Source organism: Pan troglodytes, chromosome 18 (genome assembly GCF_028858775.2).
Source record: "Pan troglodytes isolate AG18354 chromosome 18, NHGRI_mPanTro3-v2.0_pri, whole genome shotgun sequence".
In the NCBI taxonomy this organism is placed as follows: domain Eukaryota; kingdom Metazoa; phylum Chordata; class Mammalia; order Primates; family Hominidae; genus Pan; species Pan troglodytes.
This window is the reverse complement of record NC_072416.2, coordinates 35,920,210-35,934,960: the sequence shown is the minus strand read 5'-3', so window position 1 is coordinate 35,934,960 and position 14,751 is coordinate 35,920,210. Positions and strand designations below refer to the sequence as shown.

At 39.4% G+C, this 14,751-nt stretch overlaps 1 protein-coding gene and 2 pseudogenes across 1 annotated transcript; 2 read left to right on the top strand and 1 right to left on the bottom strand.

Moving 5' to 3' along the window:
* The first annotated feature begins 6,914 nt into the window (after positions 1–6,914).
* VN1R4 (vomeronasal 1 receptor 4) lies at positions 6,915–7,838 on the top strand. Its single transcript, NM_001167544.2, has one exon. The coding sequence runs from the start codon at positions 6,915–6,917 to the stop codon at positions 7,836–7,838; it is 924 nt and encodes a 307-aa protein (NP_001161016.2).
* Positions 7,839–8,970: 1,132 nt separating this feature from the next.
* On the bottom strand, positions 8,971–9,892 carry LOC104002585 (serine/threonine-protein phosphatase 2A catalytic subunit beta isoform-like; annotated as a pseudogene).
* Positions 13,248–14,123, top strand: PANTROV1R-PS254 (vomeronasal 1 receptor panTroV1R-ps254 pseudogene; annotated as a pseudogene).

The following is a 14,751-nucleotide window of genomic DNA, read 5'->3' as shown; positions in this document are numbered from 1 at the left end:
CTACAGGAAAATGGAACAAATGGAGACAAAGCCCTGGGCAGCCCCATTGCATGTTTCAGGAGGAAAAGTAACATCAGCTAGGGATTAGACTTTCAGATATTCTTTCCTTTAAACTAATTGTCTTCAAATTCTTTGTCCCATCCCCCTAAAGAATCTTTGTGTATACTCCCACACAGGTTTTGTAGACACTTATTTTTGCATCATACACTTAAATCATAGCAAAGGATTTTAATTGTGGCGGGATTCAAACACATTAAAACACCGCACGGCCAGGCACGGTGGCTCACGCCTGTAATCCCAGTACTTTGGGAGGCCGAGGCGGGCAGATCGTGAGGTCAGGAGATTGAGACCATCCTGGCCAACATAGTGAAACCCCGTCTCTACTGTAAAAAGTAAAGTAGAGGTTCCTCTTCAAAGACTTTCCTCCCCATCTAATTAGGAATAAATAGTAACTTCTCTTAGAAGCAAAATGTATTCAAAGACTTGTGCTAACATTCTTAAATATCTGCTAGCTGTAATAAGGAAATCAATGTACTTTATGTTCTTAGCTCCCACAATTTGCCTAAATATTTGCCCTGGCATGCTTATACTGGTCCAAGCAAGCATTAGGTCATATCCTGTTCCTCTTCCTTATTTGAAGGTGTTTTTACCTTTCTCAGCATTCCACAAGTTACCTCCTCCTTCCTTTGTTCTCCTCTGCCTTTGCCTCTTTTTAAAAGTTCTAAGTTTCTAGCCAATTGGGACAAATACAGAATGTGAGGTCCCATTCCAGCCAGTGAAAACCGGACACAGCAGTAGGGTGGACGCGTCAGGTTATAAATGACTTTGTCTCCTTTGTTCAGTGTACTCTCGTGGCAAAACTGCCGGCGAGTGTACTTTTTCTGCAATAAATAAAAATGGCCTTACTAAATAAATTAAATTTATGTTCAAGTGCTATTTCTTTACGGCACTGGGGAACAAGCATTTCAAACACTACTAAAAATACAAAAATTAGCCGGGCATGGTGACGTGTTCCTGTAATCCCACCTACTTGGGAGGCTGAGGCAGGAGAATCACTTGAACCCAGGAGGCGGAGATTGCAGTGAGCTGAGATCATGCCACTGTACTCCAGCCTGGGGACAGAGCAAGACTCCGTCTCAAAAAAAAACAAAAACAAAAAACAAAACTGCATATCACTCTTTTCAATGTGTCCAACACAATATTAATGGGGTGGTGATTTGGCCCTGACCACCATACATATATAAATATATATACATACACATATATATGTGGGTGTATATATACACACATATATATACACACACACACACACACACACACACACACATATATATATATATATATATTTTTTTTTTTTTCTGAGGCAGAGTCTCGCTCTGTCGCCCAGGCTGGAGTGCAGTGGTGTGATCTCTGCTCACTGCAAGCTGCGCCTCCCAGGTTCACACCATTCTCCTGCCTCAGCCTCTGGAGTAGCTGGGACTACAGGCGCCCACCACCACACCTGGCTAATTTTTTTGTATTTTTAGTAGAGAAGGGGTTTCACCGTGTTAGTCAGGATGGTCTTGATCTCCTGACCTCCTGATACCCCTGCCTCAGCCTCCCAAGGTGCTGGGATTATAGGCATGAGCCACCACACCCGGCCAACCACTATATATTTTTAAAAAAACCAAACAATTGCCACAATTTCAGAGCCTGTTATTGGTCTATTCAGAGATTCAACTTCTGCCTGGTTTAGTCTTGGGAGGGTGTATGTGTCCAGGAATTTATCCATTTCTTCTAGATTTTCTAGTTTATTTGCGTAGAGGTGTTTGTAGTATTCTCTGATGGTAGTTTGTATTTCTGTGGGATCAGTGGTGACATCCCCTTTATCAATTTTTATTGCGTCTGTTTGATTCTTGTCTCTTTTCTTCTTTATTAGTCTTGCTAGCGGTCTAACAATTTTGTTGATCTTTTCAAAAAACCAGCTCCTGGATTCATTAATTTTTTGAAGGGTTTTTTGTGTCTCTATTTCCTTCAGTTCTGCTCTGATTTTAGTTATTTCTTGCCTTCTGCTAGCTTTTGAATGTGTTTGCTCTTGCTTTTCTAGTTCTTTTAATTGTGATGTTAGGGTGTCAATTCTGGATCTTTCCTGCTTTCTCTTGTGGGCATTCAGTGCTATAAATTTCCCTCTACACACTGCTTTGAATGTGTCCTTACCAACCAAAAAGAGTCCAGGACCAGATGGATTCACAGCCGAATTCTACCAGAGGTACAAGGAGGAACTGGTACCATTCCTTCTGAAACTATTCCAATCAATAGAAAAAGAGGGAATCCCTCCCTAACTCATTTTATGAGGCCAGCATCATCCTGATACCTAAGCCGGGCAGAGACACAACCAAAAAAGATAATTTTAGACCAATATCCTTGATGAACATTGATGCAAAAATCCTCAATAAAACACTGGCAAACTGAATCCAGCAGCACATCAAAAAGCTTATCCACCATGATCAAGTGGGCTTCATCCCTGGGATGCAAGGCTGGTTCAATATACGCAAATCAATAAATGTAATCCAGCATATAAACAGAACCAAAGACAAAAACCACATGATTATCTCAATAGATGCAGAAAAGGCCTTTGACAAAATTCAACAACCCTTCATGCTAAAACCTCTCAATAAATTAGGTACTGATGGGGCGTATCTCAAAATAATAAGAGCTATCTATGACAAACCCACAGCCAATATCATACTGAATGGACAAAAACTGGAAGCATTCCCTTTGAAAACCGGCACAAGACAGGGATGCCCTCTCTCACCACTCCTATTCAACATAGTGTTGGAAGTTCTGGCCAGGGCAATTAGGCAGGAGAAGGAAATAAAGGGTATTCAATTAGGAAAAGAGGAAGTCAAATCGTGTCCCTGTTTGCAGATGACATGATTGTATATCTAGAAAACCCCATTGTCTCAGCCCAAAATCTCCCTACTCCTGTTAACCTCAGCCTCCCGATTAGCTGGGACTATAGGCATGTGCCATTACACCTGGCTAATTTTTTATTTTTAGTAGAGATGGGGTTTCACCATGTTGGACAGGCTGGTCTTGAACTCCTGACCTCATGTGATCTGCCCACCTCAGCCTCCCAAAATGCTGGGATTATAGGCATGAGCCACCACCCCTGGCCTTTTTCTTTTTTCATTTCAAATTGTTCATGGATTTTTTTGTTTATTTTTCATAGCAATACATTTTTAAGATCTTCAGAACACAAGCACATGGTATTATATTGGGGTCAAACTCACCATATACATTTCTTTAAAGATTATTGACTTCCCAATACTGTTGAATTCTCCTACCCAAACATTTGGTGGCATTATTTTTCATTTGTATAAATCTATTTTCATGTTTTTCAGAAATCTTTCCACCAATTTCTTACTAAATTAAACACAATTTTCTGTAGAATTCTGCCAATTTTTTTTGCATTGATGAACATAGTCACATGACATTCTCATTCAATTAATGTGATTAATTTCATCAATGAATTTCTTAATATTGAATCATACTTCCCTTTATAAGATAAAGGGCAATTGATTATGCATCAATATACTGATGCAATGGTTTCTAATATTTAATATTTTCACTCTTAAATTTGCATGTTCTATTTGTCTATAGTATTCCATATGGCTAAATCTAGGCAAGGTTCGAGTATCACCTTTATAAACCCTTCCTAAAAACTATTTCAGGAAAGATTGACCACACTATAACTCTTGAGAAGTTTAAGTAGCATTGGTTTATGGATTACTTTATCGGTAGAATTTCCCTTTCAACTACATAAACTTGGTGTTTGTGTGTGTGTGAGGAAATTCCTTATTAAATGTCTTTGTTTCTTCTATGAATATTGCTCAGTTTAGAGTCTATCTCTATTGAGTTACATTTTGATAAAACATATATTCCAAACACACACACACACACACACACACACGTACATATGCAGTCTACATGTGTGTATCAACTTGCATTGAATTACACAGATGTCTCTATTTTCTTGGTCAATATTGAACCTCACATTCTTCCTGGCACTGTAATCTGTTGACAAATACTTCTCAAGTTACTTGTGTGATCCCATTTCTCTATTTATAATTCAATGATTGTTCATTTAAAGAATTTGGGGAGTAACAGAAAATGAGAGTTTCAGCAAAAACACATCCCAGGAGGCACAGAATCCAGCACCCACCGCGCTTCATTGTCATCCCCTTCTGTCTCAGATTCCGCATTTTCTGCTTCCTCCAAGATAGCCCCTGTCTGCCTCAAAGGATCATGGAAAAGCAGAGCCTCTCCAGGCACTGCCATCTCTCTGGAAGTGCTGCAGAGAAGTTGTCATTGTTTTTGGTAATTGTAACTGGGACAAAGGTTTTCAAAAATATTTTCAGTTCCCCAAGTGTGTACTGTCATTGCTGCCACAGGTAAAGTATAATTGCAGTGCGGTGGGGAGGTGAGGTCGCAGGGTCCCGAGCCCATATCTCAGACCTGGTCGCCTCCCTCCACACACTCCCTGGCCGTCCTGACAGTCACTGGGTTCCACAGCCCAGCAGCAGGGAGGTGCCTGGTGGGTGTGTTACATTTTGATCTGTGAGAGAGCACCTGTAAGGCTAGGAAGTTGTCAGGAGGTGGGGTAAATGCTCTGGTGTGGAAAGAGGACTCCACTGGGCCAGAAACTGACCAGTGTCAAGGCCATGTGGGGAAAGGAAATAATGGCTGGGTCATGGGCTAAGTTGTGGAGAGGGAGCAAAGTTCTAAGAGCATGAGCCAGTCCCCAGCTGCACCTCACTTAACAAAATCCTCATGCTTGTCATTGTCGGTTTTTGATGGAAGAAGACAAAAATCTGTTTTTAATTTTTTTTTTTTTAAATTTGAGATGGAGTCTTGCACTGTCACCCAGGCTGGAATGCAATGGTGCAATCTCAGCTCACTGCAACCTCTGCCTCCCAAGTTCAAGCAATTCTCCTGCCTCAGACTGCTGAATAGCTGGGATTACAGGCGCTTGCCACCACGCCCGGCTAATTTTTTGTATTTCTAGTAGAGATGGGGTTTTGCCATGTTGGTCAGGATGGTCTTGAAGCCCTGATCTCAGGTGATCCGCCAGCCTCGGCCTCCCAAAGTGTGGGGATTACAGGCCTGAGCCACCGTGCCTGGGCCCCAAAATCTGTTTTTGTTGATCCTTCTTGTCTAAGATCTCCTTACCTGTTAAATGGGAAGAATGCATTTTTTAAAAAAGTTTCCTAGAATAATTTGGAAACTAATCCGCTAGTTGTTCTATCAATTCCACAAGAATCAGAAAGATTTCTAGGATGAGTGGAAGCATTTCTACAATTCCTTCATGCCTGTGATAATGTATAAGATGTAGCTGATTAAATTATCTTATTCTTCTCAAAAGTATTAAACATAGGGCTTTAACCTACTCTGGACATATAAAGTACCTAATGGAGACTGTGATGTGTGGTGACAGGAAACATCTGGTCTCTGAGAATGACGAAAAGACCATATTCTTTCGTGAAGTCAGGGGAGGAGCGGTCAAGGAAAGGTATCTTGATGACCTTAGGTTTTCATATTAGAACAAAAATCATGGACTTCAGTCGTTTTCTGAAGTAAATTATTTGGTAATATTTACTCTGTCTTCAAAAATGTTCTAAAGCCATTCTTAGGCTCAATACTCATCTTAGTAACACTTAATTCAGTGAATAATTTTCCCTACCTCGAGTTTTCTTTTTACATAATAGACTTATATTTTAATATATCTAACAATTCTGACATTGAAATAATTTTTTTTTTGAGAAGGAATCTTTCTCTGTCACCCACGCTGGAGTACAGTGGTGGGATCTCAGCTCACTGCAGCCTCCGCCTCCGGGGTTCAAGCGATTCTCCTGCCTCAGCCTCCCAAGTAGCTGGGACCACAGGTGCATGCACCACCACGCCCAGCTAATTTTTGTATTTTTAGTAGAGATGGAGTTTCATCATGTTGGCCAGGCTGGTCTCGAACTCCTGACCTCAAATGATTTGCCCACCTTGGCCTCCCAAAGTGCTGGGATTATAGATGAGAGCCATGGTGCCCAGCCTGAAATAATTTCATTTGATATTTTTGTATTCATAAACAAATACTAAATTTATCTGTAATTCATGACAACCTGTTTCTCCTTTGCACTGTTTTATCTCCTACTCATGTCCCTTGACCCCTTGCTTAGCAACAGTCATTTCTGTATCCTTCTTGGTTAAGATGAGAAAGAATCTTCTTTTTTAATTTCAACATGAAATCATTTAAGCATTCAATAAATATCATTTGGTCTTGTATGATTATTCTTTTAGGATTATACTAAATCAGTGCATCTATATTCTACTTGGATTTCTGAATCATTATAGGTGATATTTGCTCATGAAATAAGCACTTAGATTTAAATGAGAAATTGCCACAATCAAAAATTAAGAAAAAACTACATCCAGGTTTAAAGAAAGTGACAATATATACAACATGAAATGTGTGAAGCATTAAAAAAACATACTATGTCCAAGGGTGAGACACACAGTGATTAAACACATTGTCCAATTTTGATTCTGCCTCTTACAAAGCAGTTACTTTAGAAAATTCATTAAGCTTCCTTGTGTAAGATCTTCTTACCTGTAAAATGGAAATAGTAAAGCACTTATACCACAGAATTATTGTAAAAGTTATATGCAAAACACTAATATAGTACTCTTCTCATGGGGATGCATATGTTCTTCTTTTTAGAGCAAAACTCTTATTTAAAAAACAGGGTCTAATAAGAAAATGTCTAAGTTGGAAACAATGGTAAGTGGACAATAGTGGATTTTATTTGCAAAAGTGAAACTTTATGTTTCCACACAGGGTTCTCTCACTTTGAATGTAATTATCAGTCACTGAAAAATGACAAATGGCCTCCAAGGATTTTGCAATAGGCATGATCTTATCTCAGATCATGGTTGGATTCCTGGGGAATTTCTTTCTTCTTTACCACTATAGTTTCCTTCATTTCACCAGAGGTATGTTACAGTCCACAGATCTGATTCTCAAGCATCTGACCATAGCCAACTCCTTGGTTATACTCTCTAAAGGAATCCCGCAAACAATGGCTGCTTTTGGGTTGAAAGATTCCCTCAGTGATATTGGATGCAAATTTGTGTTTTATGTTCACAGAGTGGGCAGGGCTGTGTGCACTGGCAATGCCTGCCTCCTGAGTGTCTTCCAGGTCATCACCATCAGCCCCAGTGAATTCAGGTGGGCAGAGCTGAAGCTACATGCTCACAAATACATCAGGTCTTTTATCCTGGTCCTGTGCTGGATTCTGAACATGCTGGTAAATATTACTGTTCCTCTACATGTGACTGGCAAGTGGAACAGCATAAATAGCACAAAGACAAATGATTATGGATATTGTTCTGGAGGAAGTAGGAGCAGAATTCCACATTCATTACATATTGTCTTGTTATCATCCCTTGATGTTTTGTGTTTGGGGCTCATGACCTTGGCCAGTGGCTCCATGGTTTTTATCCTGCACAGGCTCAAGCAGCAGGTCCAGCACATTCATGGGACCAACCTCTCCCCCAGATCCTCCCCTGAGTCCAGAGTCGCCCAAAGCATCCTGGTCCTGGTGAGCACCTTGTGTTACTTTACTCGCTCTCCTCCATCTTTACATATGTCTCTTTTTCCTAATCCCAGTTGGTGGCCGTTGAACGCCTCTGCACTGATCACTGCCTGTTTTCCCACGGTCAGCCCCTTTGTGCTCATGAGCCGCCATCCCAGGCTGGGCTCTGCCTGCTGTGGAAGGAATCCACAGTTTCCTAAGCTGGTCAGATAGTTCTCCGATTTATGTGGATTGTCTTCTTTTTGTATAATGAATGGCCGTTTGTTGATTTCTTCCTGCAGGTTAAGGACCACAATGGGCAGTCAATTGCAGTGTATGTAAGACTCAGAATCCGTCTTTGCCCTTCAAGGATTTTTCATGTATCATAAACAACAGTTACAGATGAAATGTTTTTGCAAAGTGCTTTCATAATTTTCATTTTGTTTGTAATTTCATAATTTTCATTTTGTTAATGTTGCAATGGAGAAGTTAAGAGGCAAATTATTAATTAAAAATGGGCCTCTAATAAGTTGGAACAATGCAACTTTAAACCAATTAATAAAAAATGTCATAGAATTAACTGGGCACAGCAGTGTAAGAAAAGTTTGATGAAATAAAGAAGCTTAAGTAATGATCAATGAAGAAAGTGAGAAGAAAGTCATAGTTCATGTCCTTTTTTGTTTTGAATTAATCTTCATTTTTTCCTATTTTCAAGTTGTAAAATTTTCTTTTTGTCCTTGATAATTATACTTTAATGAGACTAGTTTTGGTTATTTTTTAAAAATTCTGTCCCTCTATGATTTTTCTGATGTGTAGATCCTGTGTTCATGCTTCTTATATTTGTTCGTTTGAAATGAAAAGTTTATTTGCTGACTACACCAAATAGGATGCAAGCACTGTCATGACAGAAATATGCAGCAGATCAACATACAACAGTAATTTAGTTTAAATGAAGGGAAATCTCTAAATGTTACGACAACGTACTCCCAAGAAGAACCCTTTCTTCAGTTAAGTTAATTATACATTTCAATAAAATAAAGGGTAATGGATTAGTGGAAGTTAGCTTGTGAATTTTTCTTAAAAATAAAACTCCAACTCTATTAATCCATGCTAGTTAAACACTGTAACTAAAATTTCCAAATAAGCACAAAAGGAGATGAAGCAATTAGTTACCTTTTCTGCTTGAACAGTCCAGAGGAAAATGGTTACTATAAATACAGCAGGCAAACTGTTAGAGTGACCTATCTAGAACATAGTGTACTAAATTTCAGTCTCAAATTGTACTAAATGCTCATCATTAGTATGGCACATTTGGTCCATGATGTGGTTTAACGCCAAGACAGATCCCAATTTGTTACAGAAACACATAGATTACTGTTGCTTTTTGTTTTTAAATACATATATTTTAATAAGCCAGGTATACTTCCACATACAAAGGCAGGTTTCCCAGGAGAAATTTATAGGAAGTAGTCTGGGGTGTGCTGTGTAACATGAGGCTCGCCACAACAAGGTGCTGGGTCAAACTGAAGGAAGGAATATCTTAAAGCGTCATCTAATTCCATGATCGCAGCCTGGTTACCACAACAATAACAGTAATTGGGTGCACTGAAAATAGTAACCACATTCTGATCATGACACCAATGGTATCCCTCCATTACAAGCTGGTGGGCACGAGAAACCAGTGTGAGACCATTGGCATGGTTAAAGGTTTCAGAAATGTCTTGTCCAAATGTGTAGCCAGCACACAGGGTGAAATACCCCATCCACCACGATCATCTGGATCTGACCGTAATAGATCATACATTGGGCCCTCATGAGGAACTTCCTGTAAACGACCCAGGGCTCTTATATGATCCAGTGTGTATATGGATGGAGACAGGCCACCATGGAGGCAGAATATCTGTCCATCTACTAAAGTTGTAAGTGGAAGATAATCAAAGAGATCTGTAAAGTATTTTCAAACATTGGCATTCCCATACTTTCGCGGACATTCATCATAAAAGCCATATACTTGGGTAATTTGTTGGCTTTTGTGATTTCCTCTCAATATTGTAATGCGTTCTGGATAACGAATGCTACAAGAAGAGTCACAGTCTCCACTGAATAATATCCTCTGTCTACATAGTCACCCATTAATAAGTAGTTTGTATCTGGTGATTTTCCACCAATTCTAAAGAGTTCCATAAGATCATGTAATTGACCATGCACATCTCCACAGACAGTAACAGGGTAACGAACCTCTTGCACATCTGATCCTTTTGTTAAAATTTCCTTTGCCTTCTCGCACAATTTTTTGTGGGAGGAGAGTCGTCCATTTCAAATATTTTAAGGTAAAAATGGACGCAGTGGTCTGGGTGGAGTGAAATGAGCACAGGACTGTAGAAAGAGGTTTTCGTTAGAATTTGACTCACAGCCGAGGAATATGAGACTCATCAAGAAAACTGCCTAATTTTCGGGACCCTGTGAGGGTAGAATATGCTGTATTAGCAATAATCCCAATTAGCCTGTTCAGAAGAAATAGGCATCAGGGTGGCCTCTGGGAAGTGAATCTGGTGGAACCAGTCACTGTCCCTGGAGGAGACGACGCCAGGGACTCTGGGGAGGCTTATGCTTCCCTTTTTCTAGGGAGTTGGTGGTAATTGCTGCCTTGAAATATTCAAGGAAGCCAATTTGAAAGAATCATAAAACAAATGGGGTAATCATGTAGGTGAAGTGAAAAATTTCCACAGACATTTTCTTATTATTGTTAGGTAAAGCAGGTAAAATGTCTTGAAAATTCAAATATTTGAAAAATACAATGCATAAGTTTGGCCTAATGGACATATATCGAAACTGGGCTATGTGTTGCATTACTCAGCAATATAGAACGATTGAAATAATGCAATCACAAAGGGAGATTTAATGAATGTAAAATATTTTAATCATAGAGATTAACCTTGCCACTATTAAATATTTTTAAATAGCTTATGAAGCAATTTTAAATACTAAACCTAAAAACTGAGCAATATTCCTAATTAATATTTAGAACTTTTCAGATGAAAAGACAATAAAAATTCTTCATATTCAAGTTGTACACTGTATTTGTTCAAAAGTAGTTAGAGAAAATTCAATGGCTGCAAATTCAAATACTGCAATAGACGATGCCTGACAATATGTGTTTTTGATGTCAAACTCTGAAATTAAATTATAAAAAGAAGCTTAACCTTGGCCAGGCGAGGTGGCTCATGCCTGTAATCCCACCAGTTTTGGAGGCTGAGGTGGGCGGATTACCTGAGGTCAGGGGTTTGAGACCAGCCTGGCTAACAGGGTGCAACCCCATCTCTACTAAAAATACAAAAATTAGCCAGGCGTGGTGGTGGGCACCTGTAATCCCAGCCACTTGGGAGGCTGAGGAGAATCGCTTGAACCTGGGAAGCGGAGGTTGCAGTAAGCCTAAATTGTGCCACTGCTCTCCAGTCTGGCCAACAGAGCAAGACACTGTCTCAAAAAAATAAAAGAAGCTTAGCCTAAATAATGTGTTATCATAAAGTATAATGTAAGTAAAAAATTTAGAATAAGTATTACATGGAATAGAATAAAATAAAATTAATGATAAAATAGAGCTTACTGCAATGTTAATAAAAATGTGAAAAGATATACTTAATATTAAAAAATAAACAGTATTTAAAACATCATGGAGATTTTTAAAAAGTCTACATTCTAAGACAAACAACTTTATGCTAATAAATTAGAAAACTTAGAGGAAAAAGTGATTTCTGTCAAATAATAAGATTCATAATACATACATTATGTCAAAACTTAAAACTAAGCAAGCGTAAGTCATGGATTTGCATGTATAATTAATATACAGGTATACAAAATGATTGAAAAGAGTTCATTTCAGAAATACAGGACATGCCAATGAGAGAATCAGCTCATATTATGACATATGACATGAAAAATTAAATGGGATAACAGCATTCATTGAGTAAATCACTTCATGCCTTTGTAATTTTTATAAGTAAATTAACTTAGAAAAATACTTTACCAGAGAATGTTTTAATTATTGGTGATAACAATGCATGAGGATATTGCAATAAAACATAAATGGCCAATGAGCACATGAAAAGATGCTCAGAATTCTTATTCATTAGGGAAATTCAAATCAAAACCACAATGAAGTGTTAATTCACACCCACTAAGATGGCTATACTCAAGAAGACAGAGAAACAGAACTAATAGAATGAATATCTACATCTGTATATCAAGGTTTACATACTTTTTCACCCACGTGTGTGTGTGTGTGTGTGTGTGTACAGAATGAAGCCATTTACAGTAGTGTCTCAGTAGAAGGCCTTCCCCAGCCCCCTCCAGGTTCTGGATTAGATAACTTTTTTTTTTTTTGAGACAGAGTTTCTTTCTTGTTGTCCAGGCTGGAGTGCAATGATGTGGTCTCGGCTCTCTGCCTCCCAGGTTTAAGCAATTCTGCTTCAGGCTCGCAAGTAGCTGGGATTACAGGCACCCACCACCAGGCCTGGCTAATTTTTTTTTGTATTTTTAGTAGAGACAGGGTTTCACCATGTTAACCAAGCTGGTCTCGAACTCCTGACCTCAGGTGACCCCCCACCTTGGCCTCCCAAAGTGCTGGGATTACAGGCGTGAGCCACCGTGCCCACCTTAGAGAACGTTTTGCTCCTGCACTCATTCCAGTCCAGCACTGGTCCTTGTTCACAGTGTGGTGCACCTGCCTTTCACCTAGGGAAATGGAATACATTACCTCATCAACACCTCTTTGTCAATCTCTTGTCTCTGCTCTGCAGACTTTTGAGCCATGATCTGAGGAGTGAATGTGATGGGTCACTTGGTATCTGACAACCCAACACCTGGGTCTGCTCAGGACAGGCCAGATCCACATGACATCACCCCACTGTGTGAACACACAAAGGGAGGTGGGGTGTGACTGTTCAGGTGGGATTAGGGTGGTGGCCAGACATTGATTGGCCTGCTCTCAGCTGCCAGTGTTACCTTTGAGTACCTCCTGAACATGGCTAGAGGTGATGATATTGAGGGCTGACCCGATGTCAGCAGCTTCAGAAAAACCTATCATTCAGGGTTTTCTGGTGCCAGAAACATAGGAAATTGGGATCAGCAGGATAACATCTAGTTCTCTTTAGTGTCTTCAGCCAAGTGAGCTGGGGAGAGATTGTTTCTAGAATGTGGGTGCCTGGTTTCCAGTGTTCCAAGTTCTGTTGGGGTCTATTGTCAAGGAAGTGTTGTCACTCTTTGGGGTTCCTTACCTGGGGCTACTCCTGAAGGGATCTTCTACTGCCCTCAGCACTCCTGGTTCTCGAACCTTCAAGTGACACCGCTGAGTGTCCTGGGTTTCTGACTTGAAGGCAGCAGATAATGGGAATTCTCAGCCTCTATAGTTACATGAGCCAATTTCTTAAAATGAATAAACATTTATTAAATATTAATATGTATAAATACATTGCATGTATTTATTTTAAGTAAATTAGAATAATTTATTAATTCAATGATTTGAGTTATTTAAACAATTTAAATTGGTTTTGTTTCTCTGGAATACCCTGTCCAAGAGGTCATGTCATAATCACCTGAATAATCTGCAGGTGCAGGAATCACTTTGTTCAACGATACTCAACCATGATGGATTGTTTAGCAGAAGACAGACTGACACATTTGACTCTGTAAATTCTGGGAAACTCTCTTCTTTATCATTATGTCTCCCTTTTCCTCACTGGGTGCAGGTTAAGGTGCACAGATTTGATTCTCATGCACCTGATCATAGCCAACTCCTTGGTCATTCCCTCTAAAGAAATCTGGCAGACAATGACATCTTTGGTTTGAACACCTTCAACGATTTTTCATGTGAACTTCTATTCTTCCTTCAGAGACTGGGCAGGGGTGTTCCTCCTGGCAGCACTTGCTGCCTGAGTGTCTTCCAGGCCATCGCTATTTCCCCAGGGACTCCAGTAGGGCAGAGCTCAGAATAATAGTTCCCGAGCTCATTGGACACTTGATTCTCTCATGCTGGATCCTAAACACACTAGTAAATAATTTTCCTCTTTATGCGTCTGGCTATAACTCAATGCAGCCATCACAAGGAAAATAGATAATGGATACTGTTATGCCATGATTCGTGTCAAAATCTCACACTCCCTGTGTGCAGTGCTGTTCTGATTCCCTGATGTTTTGGATTTGGGAATTATGGCTTGGGCCAGAGGCTCCATGGTTTTCATCCTGCGCCGGCACAAGCTGCAGGTCCAACACACTCATGGGACGCACCTGCCGCCCAGGTCCTCCCCTGAGTCCAGAGTCACCTAAACCATACTGGTCCTGGGGAGCATTTATGTATGCTTTTACATCGTCTTTTCCTTTTGTCAGTTTTTGGCTCCTTTTATTCCTCTTAGGCGGTGGCTGGTGAGCATTTCTGCTCACAATGGTGTGTGTTCCCCAACTCTCAGCCTTTTTGTTTCCATCAGCTGTGACGCTGGTGTCTCCAGGCTCTGCTTTGCCTGACACAGAATACAAAATCTGCTGATTTTATCATTTATATGCATATTGTGTACTTTTGCACAATGTCCAGTTGTTTACTCATCCCCCACAGAATTATAAGCACAGTTGTGAAACTGACGTTACAAGGGATTGGTGATACATGCAGAAAAACACCTACATATGTCTAACTGTGTGGGGATAATCAGACTATGTTTGCTATTCATCAAGCAATAATATTGGAAGATTATACTTTAAGAAATGTAAAAATAATATTAATTACAATGATGTTAAACTACTTTAACTGTATTGTCTTTTTTATCTGATATATCACCATCTTCACTGATTAATTGGTTAAAATCACATATAATGTATCTTTACTTCTTCTACTTTAATTTTAATTGGTTAAAATTACATATAATGTATCTTCTAATTTTTCTACTCCGAGAGATATATAACTAAAACATAAATACATATAAAGATTATGTTTATGTTTTAGTTGTATCTCTTGGAGGAATATCTGATTGAATATAGTCAAATAATATTTGACTTTGACAGGCATAATTTAGCTATTTATGTTTAATATTTTAAAGGTCATATTTGGCATTGGATATACCAACTTTCTGTATTCTTCAGAATACCCATCGTCTTTTCT